The 22,468-nt window shown below is 32.3% G+C and overlaps 1 protein-coding gene across 3 annotated transcripts in view; it reads right to left on the bottom strand.

Annotated features, from left to right (window-relative positions):
* Positions 1-22,468, bottom strand: part of LOC139486485 (uncharacterized) — a 58,159-nt gene that overhangs the window by 23,058 nt on the left and 12,633 nt on the right. For 2 of the 3 annotated variants that reach the window (XM_071271401.1, XM_071271393.1), the window contains 4 exons: positions 19,375-19,438; positions 7,221-7,874; positions 5,047-5,328; positions 1,370-2,644 (listed from right to left, as the gene is read on the bottom strand). In XM_071271401.1, the coding sequence (XP_071127502.1) occupies positions 1,370-2,644; positions 5,047-5,328; positions 7,221-7,874; positions 19,375-19,429 (2,266 nt within the window). In that variant the 5' untranslated portion in view covers positions 19,430-19,438. Of the gene's footprint in view, positions 1-1,369; positions 2,645-5,046; positions 5,329-7,220; positions 7,875-10,475; positions 11,203-19,374; positions 19,439-22,468 lie in introns of those variants that run through there. The other variant, XM_071271386.1, reaches the window with a different exon arrangement.

The following is a 22,468-nucleotide window of genomic DNA, read 5'->3' as shown; positions in this document are numbered from 1 at the left end:
TGTGAGTTAATTGGTCCAGTTAACACATTCAAATACTAAGGAAAAAATCATGCTGATCCAATTTTAACACTTCTGTAAAAATATGAATTTCTCAAGGTAGAACCAACTTAAGATTAAACTTCTTTATAGTTCGAGATTTTATTAGGACATACGTGCATCTTCCATAGAACATTTTGAACCTTGATATTCAGTTATCATTTTTATTATAGCCTGTTCGAATATTGTAGACCAATTAAAACTAACAAGAAAGATGCACAGCACATTACTTTTCTTTTTAGTTATTCCTTCTTTCAAATCTTAGATTATATAATGTCTATGCAAAAATGTCTTAAACAACAGAATGAGTTCAAAGTGATATGCAAGAAGCACAACTACTACTTATAAAACAAAAGTCTATGTTCAGTGTTTTAATTATAAAAGTTTGGAATAATAATGATGAGAAATTAAGGGCCTACCCTCACTTTGCAAAAGCAGGGGTAAATCTTTTTGTAATTATGTTTTACATCTATATTGTACGACCAAAATTTATGTAAATATTTTAATTTTTAAATTTTGAACAATAAATTCGTTCCCCTAAAAGTCATTTGAAACTTCAAATTAAAAAGAAATGTCAGATGCATATGGTTTTTATAAATAAATGGCTAGTTTTTATATTTTCTATAAAACTTATGTAGACATACTTTTCTTTTAAAGAACAATCTTTAATTTGTCCAAATTTAAAAGAAATTTCCTTTTTTTAATTGTTCCCTTCCAGTCAACAATTTTACGACATGTTTTTCGTATGCAGTTACCTCGTGACCTTTTTTGAAAAAAAATCCGATAATCGTAATTACGCAAGTGCGAAGGGGAAACCCAAATTGGCAGAGAGAGTCAACAAGAGTAAACATCGCTCCGTCATCGAAATAAACTATATCTTATTGATTATATACACGTGCTTACCTGAATATCCATGCTTCTTTGATGGTTGTTTACAAAACACAACCATTAATAAGCTGCCATTTTTTCACAACAACACCGACCGAGTGAAATATTTTTTTGTCGATTTTATGGAATAGATGAGTGAAAAATGATAATAACGTGTACAGAAGACTAAGTATATGATATATGCATGCATTGGCTGAAGAATTGGACAAACATATTTTTTTCACCAGGTACTCGTTTCATGTGACTTTAATTATTAGCAAAATTTGAAATTTAATTTCGATAATTCGAAACAAAAATAAAACAGACAAAAGATGACTTTATCTTAAAGATTGAGACATAGACGGACGGACAGACCTTCCTGAAAAAAGAATGGTCCCTAGAAGGACGGATCTTTTACCAATACTTGTCCAAAATTTCATTTGAAATGCAGTAACTGAAAGCTTACCTGTATAACCTACAGGACAGTGAGAACACGTGTACCAATTTGTCACGTTCGCCGTCATAGTTTGGTTGATCACTATTAAGTGGTGGTAGGTTTTCTGTGTTAGATGGCATCTAGCACCACGAATACACATCCTGGTAGCATTACAGAAATCATAATTCTCACATCGAGTTCCGAAGAAATTATCCGGACAAACACACTCATAAGATCCATCTATTATTTCACATGTGCCTTCATTCAGGCAAGAATCACGAGAACAAGACCTCTCACACGATGTTCCGCTGTAACCGCTCTTGCATTTGCAATACGGTTGCGAATTATAGCCTACTGTACACGTTCCACCTTGTCTACAGGGCGAAGAGTTACACAAACAATCAACGGCGCCAGTCAATGATGTGTTCTGACAAACCATGTTTGTGCCACATTTGTGAATCTTGCATCCATCTACATATTGACAGTTTTCGCCATATCTCTCCTGTTTACATTCACAGCGGTAAAGTTGGTCGGACAAAGCCCGACAGACACCGCCAAACTGACACGGGTTGCTCGAACACGGATCATAATGCTGACATTCGTCCCCATGGTAACCACGACTGCATTGGCAGTCGTATTTCTTGACAGTATTTCCAATTATTGGAACACATGTAGCACCGTTTTTGCATGTATTTATCATGCAGGCGTCTGTTATATTGCAATATTTCCCTGAATTACCCTTATAACATGTGCAGTTGAATTGGTTGTGGTCAATATGAACACACCAACCGGATTTGCATGGATTGTGTAATTCACATTTATTTATGTTTTCGCAATCATCTCCATAGTAACCTTGTAAACAAGAACACACATATTCTGTGTTTGTTAATCTATGACACAAACCGGTGTGATTACAAGGGCTAGGACTGCAAGGATCTGTAACCTCGCAATGTTGTCCCGTAAAATGAGGCCGACAATGACATTCGTAACTTCCATCAGTTTTTGATGAGCACGACCCTTGATTTAAACAAGGATCACCGACACAACTGTCCTTCTGGTGGCAGTATTTCCCAAAATAGCCATGCGCACATTGACATTGGAATCCATTTTTTTCAGTCCTGTTGCACTGTCCATTATTCATACAAGGCGAAGGAAGACATGGATCTTTAACTGTACAATTTCTGCCAATCCATCCTTGGAAACAATCGCATTCATACGACATATCTTTCTTTGTCAAACACTTGCCATGTCTACACGGCTTCCATATACTGCAGTTACTGAAGTTTAGACAATCCCCATATAAACCTGTTGGAAGAAGTTGAAACAATTAAAACAGCAAAAAACATATTCAATTGTTCAAGTGTAAAATTGTTGAACTGGATAACACAAACTTAGTGTGAATGGAAAAAAAGGGACGGTTTTAAATAAACGTGTAAGGGTGAATTAGAATAGTTAACGATTTTGCGATCGTCTGCCTCAATCTTTCATGCAGCCGAAAATCTCTAAATCCTCTTGATACTGCTTAATTACCCCAAACCCCACTCCATTTTCACAAAAGTTATGTAGCCCCCTTCCCCTTTCCTATTCTCGACCTGCAACGAACACAAAACCGCAGATTTAATTTCAGTCACCAAGATTAATCTGCATATTGGAAGGTTTTATTCAAGGGTATGCATGGTAAGCCATTGATGTGCAATACAATTTGAGCGAATTTAACAACTATAGATCACCGTACGGCCTAGAACAATGAGCAAATCACATACGCGATAGTTTGCTATAAAAGGGCCCGAAATGATAAATGTAAAACAATTCAACGAGAACACTAAGAGTCTAATTGATGTAAAAAAAGAATGAATGAAAAATAACTATATAACACATCAACAAACGACAACCACTGAATTACAGGCTCCTGACCTGACAGACACACATACAAAATGTGGCGGGGTTAAACATGTTAGCGGGATCCCAACCCTCTCCTAACATTGGTGTATAAGTACAACATAAGAACAAACTATAAACAGTTGAAAAAGGCTTAACTCAACAGATGGATACAAATAGAAATACACACACACGGAGTGGACGTGGCCGGGTACTTGTATATCCTAACAACAAAAAGACTTTCTGATTATCATAATAGAATAAATCCCATTTAAACAGAGGTAGTTAAAAAGATATTTTAATGTAAACAACTTTTTTTAAACGAAGATATTAGAAAATTGGAATCGCCATCTATAGCTTTTTGAATGACGAAACAGTATCGCGTAACACCCATCCTAATTCTGATTGCGGTATTATACATTATATATGAACAAAGTTATCAAGAAACATGATTCATGATCTTCTGGTTATCATTTTATAATCTTTATATACAAATGTGACTATGATTTAAGTACAAAAAATATGACTTTCACAACCTTGCATCATTTTTCATTTTGAAATATTTCATTGTTTGTACTTGAGATATTTGAAATATAACAAACAAACTGAAATATGTCTACATGAATGAAACCTATTCAATGACAATTTGTATGTATTAAACATCAAATAAAATATCAAATGTCATTTCTGACGACAAAAATTTACATATATTGTATTCTTACTAATTACAATCGTTTTAATGTTTCTTGTCATTATCGTATATTGAAGGTAACAATATTGCTAAAATTGTAGAAGTACCGAATTATATGCTTCGGACAGAAAACTTTTCAGGAATTTTCTTCCTATTTTTGGTATATTTTGCCTCCATCGTACGTAAAGAGGACTGATAAAAAAAAACTTGTGTATGCCCTAACATGATCTAACATATTTCAGATGGGGAAAACGTTGAAAACAATATTGACAATCTTTCAAACATCGATGCAGTTAAACCTTAGATAACCTATCTTTCAACAAAAATAATGGTTGAAAAAAAGACTTTTATGATGTGGAAAAGCTGTATTACAAATTAAAGATTGACAAAGAATGCATTAAAAAAATCTGAAATGGGAGGTTACTCGTGATGAAAAACTTAGTCACGATTCCTAGTTAAAGTAAATAGCTTCAGAATTAAAGACTATGACTACTTGAGGTTGTGCTAACATTTGAATTTTTTCATTAATGTGATTTATGAAAATGGGGAAGACTTTCTAGTGTAAGTTCTATCATTGTACCATTTAAAATCGTACTATTAATATAATAATTATATTCTCGTGCAATAATGTTACTGGGATTGAAATAAAGTAAGAATGCAGAATGGAAGTCAAACCCTCTTGTAAAATCACTCAACAGATCTAATTAACAGAAGCATTAATTTGAATAGTTATTATACTTATAAAAATGAGAATGGAAATGGTGAATGTGTCAAACAGACAACACCCGACCAGAGAACAGAAAACAGCCTTCAAAATAGTGAGAAAATCTCGTACCCGGAGGTGTGCTACAGCTGGCCCCTTACCAAAATGTGCACTTGTTCAGTGATTAAGCATTTATTGCAAATTTCATCGTATTTTATTTAGTATAATTTTTATAAGAAGAAAATACATTTAATGTGGACACTGCGCATGAAGTTACCAATTCAGACTTCCCTGTTTTTCGTTGTCGCACACATGGGTATTTGGTGTCTATTATAATCCCTGTTCTCACTTTAAATGGATAATTAAAGACATTAAAATAGTTTTGTTCAAAAAAAGTACAAAAACTACCTAAAAGTTTCAAATGCCTGAACTTACCCGGTTTTGAAATATTTACAAATCTCTGAACACTTGCAGGACTCCTATCCGTTCCATTAAAGATTTGAACTGTGAATCTGTAGGATCTTTCCATGTGTTGTCCACTAACACTGGTACAGATCTCATTTCGTTTCCCATGGATTGCCACAGGACGTGTTGTTATGTTCTTATCGTTAACAGTAAACTGTAATTGGTAATTGTTAACAAACTGTCCATGTGTTGGATCTTTCCAGCAGAATTTGGCTTTTACTCCTTCAACGGATACACAAAATATATCTGGAGCTAAAGTGAAATAAAATGTCAACGTCAATGAGAGCATTTTCTTCAAGTATATTAATCCACAGAATTTAGATTATTCCAAAATAACAAATAAGTTATTGCATCTTGAATGTAAAAACGTAATATGTTTGTTTATCAACTAATAAAGATGAAGTTCTCACGAGAGTTGTAGTTTGTTGTCAATAAATATTTGATTTCCTATCTCGGTGTCCCAGTACACAACACGTATGACCAAATCTATTACTTATAAACTCCTGACAAGTGACGTTCTGACCGTACACGCGGACATAAATTTCTTGACGAATATAAAAACATGCAAGCTGAACGAATAAAATGACTAAAGGATATATAACGACATCAAAAGCGCCTGTCGACTTTCTTTGCTACTATTTATCAACTAAACTAACGTATAATGACAAAGTTTAAAAATGGATAATTTGTCAATGAAACTCGTCGACGTAATAAAGAAACCTCAAATATCTTCAACTGATAATTCCTATTTTACTATGCAATTTATGAAAATGTCGATATCAAATTATTTGATGTATAAGGTAGATTGTCCCATAAAAATACCACATTTATCAATTGTTGACACCTCTTCCGGAAAGCTTTAATTTCTCTTGTTTTAAAAAGTCAAAATACCGCAAGAATAAACAAATTTATTCACGGTTTTTATGTAAATCATTTGTTAAAAGTTTTATTTATTAAAAAAAATGATATATCGCTAGTTAAATCGTCTTCAGTCAATATTTGAAAGTTTTTGTTCGATAGAAAGTGTACGGTAAATTGGTAACAGCCGACACGTCCATAACGTTAATCCGATTAAGACGTGGGCTTTTTTTCTGAATGTTTGTGTCAAGAGTATTTTGACCTGTTCGTCTCGCCCAGTTATGAATATAAGTTTGACCGAAATATTTACTTAAGATGTTCAAAGTGCATATCTTAGCAATTGTCATTCGACATCTGCACAGACACTAGAACATCGACCTAGATATGGTGCGAAAATAACTTTTAACTAGATTAGGGGAGGGTTTGCGCCTTCAAACATGTTAAACCCGTCGCATGCTATATTTGTCTGTGCCAAGTAAAAAGCTTGTAATTCAGTGGTTTCTGTTTTTTGCTGTTTTTTCGAACATTGTTTTGTATATAAATCTGGCCGTTAGTTTTTTTCGATTGTCATTTCGGGGCATTTTTAAAGCTGACTATGCGGTATGGGTTTTGTTCATTGTTGAAGTCCTTACAATGACCTATAGTTTTAACTTCTGTTTTTTGGTCTCTGGTGGAATGATTTTTGTTGGCAAATTTACCACATCTTCTTATTTTCATAGTAAAATCTGACAGTATTCAAAGAAAGAAGGAAGAAATTCGGTTTGTTATACCAATCTGGTATTCAAATGTAAAAAGAAAACATAAGTAGTTGCACGTTGTAGATTGTTATAATAGAAATGATCACTGTCTGATTAAAAATGCTGATACTTTCTCCATGCGGTGCTGTTTTAGTGATCCTTATGCCAGCAAAACGTTGACATAGGTCTGTATTTCAATGAGATTGACGGGTCACTGTCTGTGTTATATACGTTGAAACGGACATGACAAACAAGGGAATAAAGCTTGATGTGTTAATTGTCCGATGTTATAACGAAAAAAAATGTGCATGCTTTTAAAACAGACTTTATAGACGTGAGTCTCTTGGTTCTTTTAACAAGGAGCAGAGATTGTATTATTTATATGTACACGTTCTTAAACTGAATTGGTATTCAAATTGTCCTTTCATGAAATTACCTAAACCGATATGCACCCACTAAGCATCGATATTCGATAATCGAGGATATTTTTATGTATTTATCTTTAGTCAAACTTGATATGTTTTTCTTACTGATTATACATCTACTTACGTGGTATATCTGAGATTTTAACATTTACTGTGATGTTGTTCATTTTCTGGGGCGAACCGGCATCAATGGCGACAATGCTGAAAGTGTAAGAGTCTGCATCGTCTGGGAAGTTTTGTTTTGATACAATAATAACCTTTCCTGAAGAATCTACATTAAACAGTCCTAAAACCTGTGTATCAAAAATAAAATAATCAAACTTTGAATTGTACATTTCAAAATCAGCGTCAGTTGCCTGCACGGTTCCGACGAGTTGAATGTCCAAATCAGCTGATTTCCTGTAAGCGATAAATTCATACGTCTGGTTTTCAAAGACCGGTGGATATAAGTTTGGTTTACTGACTTTTATTTTAATTTCCTGGTCTTGTACAGTTCCTTGATGAGTCCCGTAAACACGAAATCGGAAGACATAATTTAGTGGTTTGTTCATGAACTGTTTTGAGTATAAGTACCACTTGTTGTCCCCTGCTTTCGGGACTTTGAGCGTGAAATAGCTAGCATCAGGCGTATTGGTTATTTGTACTTGTTCTAACCGTTGTCCAGTAGCGGCATCGTAACCGGTGATGGAAAGAATTGGAGTACCGGGAGGTGCGTTGATATGAATTAGGGCAGGATTTGGCTCGACACTCAGTATTAACTTCCTGAACGATCTAGTAGCTAAAATAAAAAGGATAAATAAGACTTTTCATATATTTTGTTTATGTCACAACTATAGTTTTACTTAAATGACAATAAAGAATTATTATAATATAATAAAGCGCGTACAAATGGTTGATACAAAAATAAAATAAAAACAGAAAAACCATGCATGGACTTGTATAACTGTATTTTCATGAAGAGAGTCGATGACCGCTGATGTCACTATAGATAAATGAATCGGTCTCCTTTTACTTTTTTGTTCAATCTCAAAGTGTTTTGTATATAATTTGTTTTCATATCAAACATTCAGCCTTTAAGGCTGTTTGAGATTTACAAAGAAACATTTGATGTACATAGCAACAGTGTCTTTCGTGTTTGTTGGTATACAACAAAAATTAATGTGTATCACAAATGGACATGTACACATATAAATAACATTATAACAACCTTAATTAATTGTAAAGGGTACCAATATGGCAACCATAATATAAGTCTAAAGACTTATGACACAATAACTAAATGAACAAAGATAAAATGACAACAAACCAAAAAAGACTTCATAGAAACAAAATTTAAAGGATTAAGCATCGTTATCCCTTCACCTAAAAAAACTGTTGAATGAGTTTAAGTGGTTTGATAATTGAAAACACTGGTACTGTTATAAATTGCTTGTAACAATACTTCTATCATTTACTCGGTACTGCTTTGTTGTCGCAATGACAGCAAAACTTTACAACAGTTTATTTCAACTGACCATAGTTTAACTCTTTTCCGTTAAATCCAAAGTCTTGAATGCGGAAGTTTTGCTTAGAAGCTGTGACGGCATTATTAGATTTATGAAACCTTTCGGCTATCAATGGTTGTCTATTTTAAATATATTAAAGAACATATATGATACATATCGGTATATATCGGTGCAACGGACACACAGGGCGTGTATCTTTATGTATACATAATAGACAATTGTGTAGTATAAGCCGCGAGGTTAAGATCAATGAGTTCTAGAGACAAGTTAGAAGTAATCGTTGATACAAATAATGACTCCCTCTTCTATCTTGTTCATTTTAAGGTGTGTTCTCCGCCGTATGAAACGTTTTGTATGAAATTCTAATTTTATAAATGCAATGATTTAACGAAATTACCTTCAAAACAAATGATAGTACTTACTGAACAACGTTTGAATTTATATATATAAGTGTTTATTAAAATTAATTATTGCATGCGTTTTATTTATGACTCCTTGCTATTTGATTTTAACCAACTTTCTCGGCTTTAAATCCTGTTTGGGAATACGATAAATGCAGAGTATAATGGCAAATCTCTTTACTTGAAATGCCTCTTTACTTTCTAAACATCTTTTGATTGAATGATTGGAGCGACTTTGGTATATCATAAATCTGTTTTTGTTCTGCTCTTAGTAACTGTTGATTTTTCAAGTTCTTCATATACCATTAACTAACTTAAAGAATGATCTCTGGCCTTTGATGTGAACGGTCTTTATAAACCATTTATGAAATCTTCATATATCTGTTTACGTTTCGTCCTGGTAAAAGTTTCGTTATCATAATTTTCATTTTGATTATCAGCATTACGTCTGCGTGTGATCAAAAAGAGTAAAAACCACGAATATTTGTGTCTGCGTTAACTGTAAAAAAGTGTTGCTATGGCGAATTAGAAATATTTGGGATGTATTAAACGTTCAAAAAAGATTAAAATATCGAAGTTGCAAAAGTTCATCTCGATCTCGATATTTATTTAATTTTCTATAAGCTTTTTAGTCCAAATTTTTGAATTAAAAAGTTGACTTTTCGATGAAATATATTTTGAAATAAAAACAAAACATTTCTTTTAATTTCCATCCCAACTAATCCTCATTTTTATTCAACATGATGGTGGGTAGCCAAATTCTAATAAATAATGAAAACGCTGATGCATTCGTAATTTGTTGCTGAAAGCTAAAATTTGGAAAGATTGAAAGACGTAAAAAGATTTATAAATAGTAGCGCTCTCAGGAGGGCATAAATATATTTACCGACAGACAAAAAGGTATTTACTATCGTTTCAATTAAGGTTCATTAAAATGATTGAACAAAATAGTTGTGTTTACACTCGTCAAATTCTTTTTGTGAACATAGAAACATATAAAGTTGGGAAAGGTTTAAGGCCTATCATCTTCCAGTTATATCAAGTTAATGCATTTCGTGTTACAGATAGATAATATCTTTCGAATTTTGTTGTTTATTATTTTCTTTTTCGTATCATGCATTTCAAATTGTGTCTAATTGTTATGGTGAACATTTCAGACGAAATCAAATATTAATTTTTTTCAACATACTCCCTCCCCCCTTTCCTTTAAGTATTTTGTGCTGCACAAGAAAACTTTAAACATTTCATATTTATTTGGACTAGTGTTCCTTCACTTTGTTTTTTTTGGGGAATTCAAGTTTGGTTTTGTTGGGTAGTTGTAGTTTATCTAATCAGCTTGAAGTCAAAAACAAAGTACGTGACGATGAGATGGCCACTGCTTTTATGTCTTACACATAAATTCCAATTGGCTTTGAAATCGGAAGTAAAAATTTGTGTGCGGTTAAAATGAAATTTGAAATATTGGGATCTTACCTGTGTATGATGACGTCACTCTTATTCCGTGTGCTTGCAATGTTTGGTTACCTCCAATGATTTGAACATTCATTAAACTTCCTACAGATTCTACAAGGCTTACATGTATCCATAAGAAAATCCAAACTACCATTATCTTAACACAAATTGTCAAGTAACAAAGATTCAGTTATTTGTAAATTCATTTTCATTATTTACACTGTTTAATCAAATAAAAAAGAATAAAATGCTTTCTTTGAAGGTGCAACGGTCCATTTGTCAATTTACAGTTAGTTAAACTACAGTGTCAACATGTTGAACTTTTTCTCATTATTTCTTCAGTCACTATACATGCTTTATAGTGTTTCTCTGATGTAGATGTACATGTCAAATTAAATGTAACATATGTATGAAATATATTCCATAAAGATATAAACAAATGAAAAAGTAGCGGTGGTTGTAATAATTGGTGTCAGTTCGTAATCCTCCATACATGTATTTACATTTAGGAAACCTTTGTGTATTTGTCATATGAACAATATGAATAAGATTATGTCATGCTTGGAATATATTGCACGCATATTTCCTTCTTTCATGTAAATTATTAAATTGTTCATTTCAATTTCCGTCTATTATTGTCTGATACGGTTTTAATTAACAACTTGTATGTATTGCATTGAACTGTTGTAGCTGTTAAATTCGCTTCAAATAATGTTTCCAGCGACAGAGCAAGATTTTATAAAAACTGAACGAAACATTTACATTTATATTGTAAATATTTGTATTATCCCCTTACCCATATGCGATGTTCGATTTGCTTTTAATTGATATCGACGCATCGAAAATCAGTTATTATAAACTGATGAAGATTCTTAATCTATTAGCATTACTAAACATGTTATTTCAATAAGATTCTTGCACTGACCTTCGCTAAAATATTTTATCTATATTTTTTTACGATTTGCAGTGGTCATAAATCTTTATTTTATTGTCCATAAAACTTTCATATCTTCAATTAATGTCGGAAATATGTTCTAATTGATTCGATGGATTAATTAATGACATGTTTTATCGCTAGGGGCGAAGACTTTTTTAACATTTTGAAAAAATAAATCAAGAAGAAAGTTTTTTTATATTACTAACACTTAAGGGAAAACCCATCAGAGTCATGTGTAATATTTTCCTCTGACTGATCTTTTTGCGTTATCCGATTTGATATAGTTGCACATTTTATGTTTGAATACGTTTGTTATACACTTATCCAGGAATTACTTTTAGCCCGATAGTATACTCTTACGAAATACTCTTATCCTGGAAATTTCATTTTTTTTCCATTTTAGCCCGATAGTATACTCTTACGAAATACTCTTATCCTGGAAATTTCATTTTATTCAAATAAATATACTTAAAGTAATAAAAAGCGGTTCTTTTATTTGAGATCGTAAGTTATATTGATGAATTGTATTTTTTATGCATTTACTATTAATATTGTTACAAATTCATTTAGATAATACCGAAATAGGAATCATAGCTGCCGAGATCTAAAATAATGTCTCCCGTGTATCTGTAACCCCCTTAGAAAACTTGAAATAGAAACCAGCTCTAGTTCGCGCTATTTCCGAAATTCGTGTTCGTGTTGCTTAATCTTTATTTTTCTATGTTGTGTTGTGTGTGCTATTTCCGTTGTTGTGTCTGTTTGTCTTTTTCTATACTTTAGCCATAGCGTTGTCAATTTAATTTTGATTTATGAGTCTGAATGTCCATCTGGTATCTTTCGCCTCTCTTTTTTCAATATCCTTCTCGAAATTTATATCGTAGAATATTCTTATGATTTTAAACAAGTGTAAACGCCACAGACACTTACCAAATAAACGTTAAATTAAACCCCCGTGATAATTATCGACTATAGATGTATACTTTTTCATATCTTAAGCAAAGTTTAGCATTGTTTCTTTTTATTAGTTTTTACCTTTTTTCGTTTAGGACTTTCTGAAATTATAGTATATCGTATGTATACATGTTTCTGGCAAGCACATGGCATGCACAATGAACTAGGTATCATTCATGTACAAATTTGTATACATCATGATTAATCAATTGTTTTTTATGTATACTATCATCATCAACATTATCATCATCAACATTATCATCATTCATATCAAAACTTTATATTATGTCTTGATTAAAAAATAAAATCCGAAACGTTCAGACTACCATTAAAATGCTTGCTGTCACCGCATTTCTGCATTTTTTCAAGTAGTGGTAGGTAAAACAAACATTCTACGATATAAATGTTTGTAGTATTTATAGTTTAGAACTCATTATTTCTTGTGATTACGTCAGGAGACGCAGCCATGGGGTATGGTAAACCACATGTCTTGTCTAGCTGGCGTGCAAACTTTATTTGTTGTTGGAAACATAACAAAGAGTTACGTAACTAAAATATAAACAAATCTGGTAAAGTCATTTGCATTTCAAATAATTACCTATAACACATAATGCAGAACTTTTCGTTCAGAAACTTATTTTCCCTATCTTTGAAATACAGATGAATGAATTTAGTATTCACCGTTTTTCTTTTCTTTTTCTCTTTAAACTAAGAAAGATATATTTAAATCGAAACTACAAAAACAAATTAGTTCAGATGCGAAACAATTGAGTGTTTGGACAGTAATGAGACTGATACAAATTATAAAACATAACACGTAAACTAAAAAAGCACCGAAGGTAAAAGGCAGTTTCAGTGGATCTTTTGTCAAAATAGTCCGAGATGATTCTAGCGCTATAGATGGTCCAAACAAGTCTCAAGCATAGAACAATCTCAAACAAACATCTAACCCAGAACATCTTGGGTTGAAGTCATAAAACTTTGCTCAGTTCTCGGAGCACAAAAAATATGCTCGAAACATGAAATCAAACATTTTCATTGGTTGATTTTGGAGTATGAGTACCAAAAACTGACTCAAAAGGTTTAGGACTTCAAGGCCCGGTGTAATTCACCTGACTAATTGTATGTGATGACGTTTTGTTGCAGTCATTATGCTATAAACGTAGAAAACATATTTAGTAGAGTTGTCGGTGAAGTTATTTGGCATCAAAATTGTGTTAAGGAAAATGTATGTTTATCCAGTGCAGAATAAAGGATTTTATTCTCTAAAAGGGTTACCAGAGGAATCAGCTTTGGTGTAGATACATATTATAACGGAAAAGAAACGTAATGACCAAATATTAATGTACATAGTTAAATCTGATGGTAAATAAGGTTTGTGATGACTTCCATAAATTTAAGAATATTTTCGAAATGACAGATTACTGGTGATCATTTGGTTATCGTGTCCTTGTCGGATATAGAATTTACTTATAATTTGCCAAAATAAAGATTTTACTATGCAGTTTTCAAAAATATAATAAAAAGTATGGGTCACCGTGCTATTTTTCAAGCTACGAGTCTTTGAAAATTGCCTTTATTTGCTAAGAATGATCATGATAAAACACATTTTTGTGCATGAAAAGAAATCTATTTCAGATAGAATTTAGAATTAAATTGTAAGAAGATAGGTTATATAATATGTTTTAAGAAAATTATTAAAAACAATTGATGTCATCGAACTTGTTTTCTTGGTACAAGTAAACTGAATAATAAAAATCCCAATCAGTCCAGTATAAATTTTTCATTAAAAGAGTCATCTCCCCTTCAATGGCTTAGCTGAAAGAATTATTCTAAAACAAAAATGTTTGGTATTTGTTTAAATATTTTGAATAATGCAATAAATCAGCAAGTTTTCTTCATATAAAAAGACAGTATAACCAATAAAAGTGCACTTCTTTCTTCAAATTTGCACATTTGGGAAAATAACTAGACTGATAGTGTTCTGCGTTAGTAGAATCCAAGATGGCGGTTTAACATGCATGAAGCTATTATTTTCATACGACATCCACGTCATCTTGAAATTATTACGTAACGAATATTGATTCTCATTGGTTGAATTAATATGATATGGTAAATCAAATATTATTTTGGCTTGAATGATGTATAAAATTGGATACATGTACAAAACAAGATTAAACCGGCGATGCCGGAGAAATAAAATTTTATAGTATATGTACTAGTAATAAGACCTGACGAACAAATATTGTTTCATGTTGACGTAATTCATGATACTGCAAAGCACTCCGTACCTTTTCAAAATGCTCTTTTGACTTTGTACTTGTTTGGCTTTATAACTATTTTGACATGAGCGTCACTGATGAGTCTTATGTAGACGAAACGCGCGTCTGGCGTACTAAATTATAATCCTGGTACCTTTGATAATTATTTAAAAAAGGTCGAACTTGTAGATTGTCAGCCTTCAAACTCTTTTCTCTTCCAATATTTGTCAAGATATAGCATCGACTCGTTTAGGAGATATCAATTGTCACAATCCGCATCTGTGCAGTGATAGAAGTACCGTTATTGTTCTTACAACCTCAAAACTGACTAAACCAGGGTTAAAATAGTCTTTCACGATAAAGATAGGAACAGTGGAACACGTTTATATATACAAGTTGTTCTTATGTATGTACAATTACCAATAAATACTTAAAAATCTATATATAATCATGCAAACTATATATAGGTGCCATTTTAATAAATTTTGTAATAAATTACACTGTTGATGAATATATTTAATGAATGGTGTCTATAAAGTACATGTATTCTTTTATATTTCCTTCATTATGTCATGTAGGTATTATAATTCGAGTTGAGGCACTTAACTATGAAGTTCAATGCCATCTTGTCAATATAGCAAGCGTTTTCTAGTTTATTTCACTTAAATCGCTGCCCACCTTGATAAATATTTCTGTAAAAGAAACATGTTTACAATTCAGTCTTGGCATTTTGTACTTTAAAGAAGGAATTTATCATTGAAAATTAATTAAGTTCATTTTACACTTTGAAGTACAACGGAATCAATTATGATGGTTTTGCACTTTCGAAAAATATTTTTGTACCAAAAAGTTAATGATTTAGATGAAATGAAATGATAGGATTGCTCGCTTATCTGCTCATGTCGCTTCATACTGTCTGTAATTTGTGGTCTTGTGCAATTATAACTTTAAAGTATATTCCAATATCTATATAATTGCAACTGTAGCTTACATACAGATTGAGAGTTCAAACACAAAAATATTTTTTTATTTCGGAATTCTTTAACAGTTTGTAATATTGGCCACTGGAATGTAACATTCGATTTGGATATTTGAGAACTAGGGGAATATCAGAAAGCCTTACGACAAACTGACAAACCAAGAAAACCAGAACTGCTTGAGGACTAGCGTACAGTTTACTTTTAAAAAATAAAACCCATGCTGTAATCAACAAAATACACGTACGAAATAACGCTCAGGCTTGGGCATTCGGACTCCCAAAAAAACAGTCAGGACATCAGTTTCAACAAAAAATTAAGCATACACTGCTTTGAATCCAGTTCTCGATTTATTGAACATGTACGTCGTAATATATAAAGCCAGTAAGATTAAAAACCCGGCATTGAACACGTGTCCAGGTCTCGGTAATGCAGAAAAGCTTGCGTACCGCAAATGCGTCATTTCCTTATTAAACTTTTGAAAGGTGAACTCGGTGCAGCTATTTGTCAATCTTGAACACAAATCCCTTGTCAACGATAACTATCAAAATGATAAACAAAGAAAAGCAACAGGATTACATGTTAGATAAACTAAGTTTAAAGTATTTTTGAAGGACATGTATGTATACCTCTTCAGATTTCAAACACGCGACATGGCAGACATGTTAAAAGGAAAATTAACGAGACGAACAAATAAAAAAATTGGCGCCAATTAACCAGCATTAACTACAGGCAAAAATGATAGTAAAGCATGTTAAGGAAGAATGTGCTAAATTGACATTTTAAAAACTATAAACTGTCTACATAGTAAAAACAAGTTCAAATTTAATTATGTTTAACCATATGTAGTATTTGATATTTTAATAATAACTTAATTGATTAAATGGATATTTTAGTGATTGATTGATTGATTGATGAATATTCGTGATGTTAAGGACAACTGACTAACCAAAATAAGACATAAATTCATGATGCTTTGAAAATGGAAAACGGAAAAATACGTAATAATTTTGAAATGAAACTGGAATAATAGAAATTCTTGAGCCTGTGAAAATGGAAAACGGGGAAAATACGTGTTTATTTGGAAATTCAACTGTCTGGAATATCATGGCCTTTTAAAAATCAAGAGTAACACCTTGTTGAAATAGAGGTCACAACCATTGAAGATCAGTGTATACCTAAAAAATAATTACAGAAAAGTGCGTTTTTTAAATTATCAATGCTCTATGACTGTACTAAATTATTGGGTTAATGGATAAAACATTAAAAGCACAAAATAACCCGGGAGATTTTCAACTTTGATAAACTAGCTTTTATAACCCGTTCCAGTTCGAAAGAATGAACAAGATTTTTTCAGATTGTTTACGAAATTGAAAGGCGGGTCTCTTGAATGCTTATCTGATCGTAATTAATTCAACTTTCTGTAAAATGTAACTGTAGTTTATATATAAAATGGTAATCTGTATAATTACACAGTGTCGATACCGTTACCTCTCACATTTCGATAACTTTCACACAAAATTGATTTATGAAATATGCACCATACGATTAAAGATAATTAACTCTTCTGTTTTTCTGTTTGATATTTGTTTAGAAAATTAATATCTAGTAAATAGTGATTAGTTTTATTTTGATAGTTTTGAATTATTTTTACAATGGAAAGTTGAATGAACCTATTAGAAAGCTAAGAAGGTATTTATAATGTCTATGAAAGCATTTGCAGATGTTTAAATATTGTTTTTGGAATGTAAAGCTGAAGTTATATAAAGAATGTCATAGAAGTCGGAAACTACGAAGAGCTAATCGAGAAATCATTGTTTTCTTGTTCCATAGACTGCACACGGCTTTGACAAGGCAACATAAACATATTCTGTATTTTCTCGATTTCCACATGTTATTTTAAATTTAAATGCATACTAGATGAGAAACAATAAATTATTGATTTATGTGCAATAATAACATGAAATAATATTCAATCATTTTTGAATTTGGTAGGAACATTTAAATTGGTGAAATGTACGCCAATCAGAGGTGGATTTAGGGGGGCAGGGGCCCGCCCCCCCCCCCCTTTTTGGAAAAAAAATGGTTGCTTATAGGAAATCACTGGAGCGAGATTGGAGCAGGCCCCCTCTTAGGCAGTCAGTGGGCCCCCACTTACGAAAATTCCTGGATCCGCCACTGCCAATTTACAAGATGAATGTGCCGTTATATGCACGTAAACACCATTGAACTAACAAATATTTGTCCTTTGGTTCTTAGTTTATAGTTTTCTGATAGACAATCATACCAAATCTACCCATTCTAAACACAGCTTACACGTCCCAAAGATGTAATGAAAATGTAATGTAAAAACATAGTGACAATCCATAGAAAACATTTTACCATGCTATGAGTCAATAAAATGTCCTGCTAGTGCGATATTTTTCTTTCGATAATATGAAAATTCAAGTTGTATTTGAATGATTATAAGGTATTGTAAGTAAAATATTTTCTGAACATTCAAGATGAAGTAAAGGCATCATGTGATGGTGATATGCTGCATATTCTTCAAGGTTTTAAACTTGCTAATTCTCATTGAATTCGACATTTGCTACTTTTTCCTCAGGCAGAATGCTGTTTCAAAATATGTCACGCTTTCTGGCATATTTAAAACAAGTTAAATTATAATACAATGTCGACAAATTACATACAATTATCAATTATATAATAATGTATTCTCAGTTTCACTTTCTACTTTTTTAATCGTTGTGAGTTTCATTTATTTGGCAATACATTACAGTACTTGCAAACAGACTTTACCAATTGATTTCTGGGATTTGTTAGTTATATACAAACGCCTATGGTAGAATGAAATTCAAAACAGTGTGGCTGTGGCCATTGATTGACACATTAAATTCATCCATTGACTGGGACAATTTACGTGAACGTTTGTATGTAACGACCACTGCTCACTATGTACTTTTAAAAGACATGTAAACTATGGGGTCACCAAAGGTTCTCAACACCTCAATAAAGTAATTCGAAAAAATTAATCAGAAATAACACGATGTTTTGATTTATATCAATTATATAAATCAAAATATAAAGGTTATTCCTGATTATTTTTTCGAATTATTTTATAATTAAAAGAGTTAAGAAACGTTTGGTGACCCAACAGTTTAAATGTCTATCGTAGGTACGTCGTGAACAGTGGCCGTTACAGACAAACGTTCACGTAAATTGTCCCAGTCAATGGATGAATTTAATGTGTCAATCAATGGCCACAGCCACACTGTTTTGAATTTCATTCTATTAAAACGTATAGATTAGAAAGGCGTAAGATACCGTTTCAACATGCAAGACTTTTATGCAAATGACAACAACAAGTTAATGTTGGAAACCCTTTGCATGTGCAAGACCTTCCAGCAACTGCAAACAACAACAATTTGGTGTTAGATACCATTTCCACATGTAGGGCCGTCAAGTAAAATAGCATTGAATTAACAGCAACACATTGGTTTTATGTACCGCTTTTATACGCAAGGCCTTCCGGAAACTGCAAACGAAACAAGGCCTTCCAGATACTGCAAACAACAACAAATTGGTGTTAGATACTGTTCTCACACGCAAGGCCTTCAAGCAAATGGTAGCAACAACAAGTTGATTTCCATCAGCAACGCCATCGAGCAACTGTCTACATCAACAAGCACAAAAGGCTTTATTTGGTTCGTTTATTTCACGAGATTTTTGTCGTCTATACATGTCATACATTACCCTATATCCATATATTTTGGCAGAAATAATATTTGTCTTACCTATTGTTGAACATACTAAAACCAAGAGCACCAACACCTTCCCCAAGGGGGACATCTTCTACACCTGAAAAATACAAATTTATTTTTTAAAGACATGAATTTAAGAAAAAAAGATTTTGCATGGTTTTACCTTTGGGTGAAATTCGAGAAAAAATTCACGGATCTATAGAAAAACGAATTTGAACTTAAATTCAATAACACAGTGACAAAATAAATATTAAAAAAAAATGCGACAAGTTATTTTTTACTTTGTTTTAAAACTTTCTCTTCCCATATGCACGAAGGACTGGTTAATTAAATAATGCATGCCTAGCGTCCAGTTGCAAATAGTTGACGAATAGTCTAGATGTGATTGGCTACCAACATCCCCAACAATTGAAATACACCCGATGACGTGACTGGTTATTTTCATTTTGGGATACAAACTATACAAATTAAGATTCATATAATCCTTTAGATTATGAAACGAAAACTTGTAACAAACTGAATATTTTGTAAGTATTGCACTCGGTTTTTGATGGGGTTCGTGTTGCTAAGTCTTTAGTGTTCCATATTGTGTTTTGTAGTTTTTCTTTTTAAGCCTCCGTCTTATAAGTTTTGATGTCTCTTTGGTATCTCCTGTCTGTCTTGCGCAATCAATTTGCTTAAAAGTTCGCAACACATCTATGTGCCCGAAATTAACGTTGTTGGTTATCGTTTTGTGTTGGTTGTTTTTTCGTTCTTCTACTTACGAATAAAAGTAAAGGTTGGCCTTTGTCGAGAAAAACAACTACCCAGCATTATTAAAAGGGCAACAGCCATGAGATTTTACAACATGACACAGTTGAAATCTTTATTTTTACACGTGTGTACACCATCCATTTATCTGGGACAAAAGATATGTCATACCAAATATTACAAAAAAACAAAGCAACGTGAAGTAAGATCTAAAGACAACTAACCCATAAAGGAATTCCAAATTCGGGATTTAATTTGGAATTCCTTTATGGCACATAAACATATAGTGGGGACTAATATAAATCCCTACCCTAATAATATCGATCATTTAGATATGAAATATTGTAAATACGGTAGACTACACGTCGTTTAATTTGAAAACGCGCGTATTCTGTCAATCCGACAACATCTGGATTGTTTACGCCATAAGTACGTGGTGTACTAAACAAAACTGGACTAGTCAACTGATCGAGCGGTCAGATCCATGCGTCATGTATTGACATATTTATTTGTTTGTAATGATTATATTTTGACAACAAATCATTAACCATATCGATCAGGTGCGAGGTAAACAGATGTATAGTTAATAAACATGAAACAATAACAAAAACTATGGTCATGGTAACCTTAGTTATTGTTTCATTCATATATTTAATCCTGGTTTTTGCTATTTATCGTTTCGATTGACGACATTTTTATGCGCCTGCCTTTTCCCTGAAAAACACGTGACCATTTATCGACGTATTATTGGTTAATAGTTATGTCTCATTGGTTACCGGGTGTAAATATATATATAGGAAGATGTGGTATGAGTGCCAATGAGTTTACTCTCCATCCAAATAACAATTTATAAAAGTAAACCCTAATTATAGGTCAAGGTACGGCCTTCTAGTAAAGTCTGTCTTCTTGAACAACCACACTCATCTGGAACCAAGCTGTTACTTTAGGTTATCAACAATTTGTTTTTAATGATGCGCTCCCTTTTCAAAAAAGAGTCCATTTTGAAACGATAAGTACTTGTCCAAATGAAAGACCATTGGATTATCAATAAAATAACTTGGATCATTCGATATATATGTAACGCAATGTCGGACGACCAAACCACACACAAAGACATATAGTGGTCATCAGCAATACAAGTTAAACTCTAAATTGCATTTGTTGTATGTCTGGCAAACATTTAATGAATGGCTATTATCTATTTTGAATTTATTGAACCATAAAACTAATTTTTGACTCTTCACATTGAATAATCCGCGAAGCGGATTATGTAAAATGTGAAAAAACTAATTTTTGACTCTTCACATTGAATAATCTGCGAAGCGGATTATGTAAAATGTGAAGAGTCAAAAATTAGTTTTATGGTTCAATAAAATCAAAATAAATTATTGCCATTCATTATAAATAAATTTCTATCAAAAATAAGGCTCAAGGAACATTTTCTATTATTTATACTAACAATAACAACGTATACACATGTTGGCGTATGAATACACAACGTCAGAGTGGGCGTGTCGCCATCAAAATTGACAACATTGAAAATAAAACTAATAATTTTAACCAATCAGAAGACAGTAAATACACCAAATCTATTTATATGAGTATACTGTAAATCAGTCACATTCCCATTATGCAAAAATATAGCAAAATACATGTACAACTATACAAACAGATATATCAGGAAGCAGACGCATTCTGCCTTTTCAGTTTCAAAAAAATGTCAATTGCATACTAGTAAATTAAGTATAAACCAAATTATATTAAAAAAAATAAAGCTAAAACAGAACACCCAAAACAGAAGGCAAACGAAAAACAAAACAAAATAAAAACAAAGCATTGTAGTGACACAAAGGCATGGATAGTCAATTGCATTGCCCAAAGTGGACACAAAACGATGATTTGTTTATGTACTATTCGACCTTCTAAGATTCTGTTAGACATTTCTAATTTCTTTAGGTCCAATTACATATTCATGTATACGTAATTAAGTCTGCTCTTTGTTCAGGTTGTTGTCTCTTTGGCATATTCCACATTTTCATTCTCAATTTTATAATATCGGCGACTATTGAACTGAATTTAACAATAGTGTTTATTCAAATAAAAAGTTTTTTTGCCTAAAAGTTCTTTCTGAAATATGAATAATAATAACAAAAGATAAATGAATAACACTTACTTGAATTTAGCGTTTTTGCAGAAATAAATATAATCTTATGAATAAAATTTACAATCCAAAGTTGTCTAGGAAGTGACAAACATTAGCATTTAAAAGTCCTTCTTATTACGGATCACGACTATTAACTTTATAATGAAAACAAACAAATTAGCGGCTTTAGTATAGTTTCGACAGGAAACCAAGGTGAAAAGTCATTATTCTGGT

This window comes from Mytilus edulis, chromosome 1 (genome assembly GCF_963676685.1).
Source record: "Mytilus edulis chromosome 1, xbMytEdul2.2, whole genome shotgun sequence".
NCBI classification, from domain to species: domain Eukaryota; kingdom Metazoa; phylum Mollusca; class Bivalvia; order Mytilida; family Mytilidae; genus Mytilus; species Mytilus edulis.
This window is presented reverse-complemented; position numbering and strand designations above follow the sequence as displayed.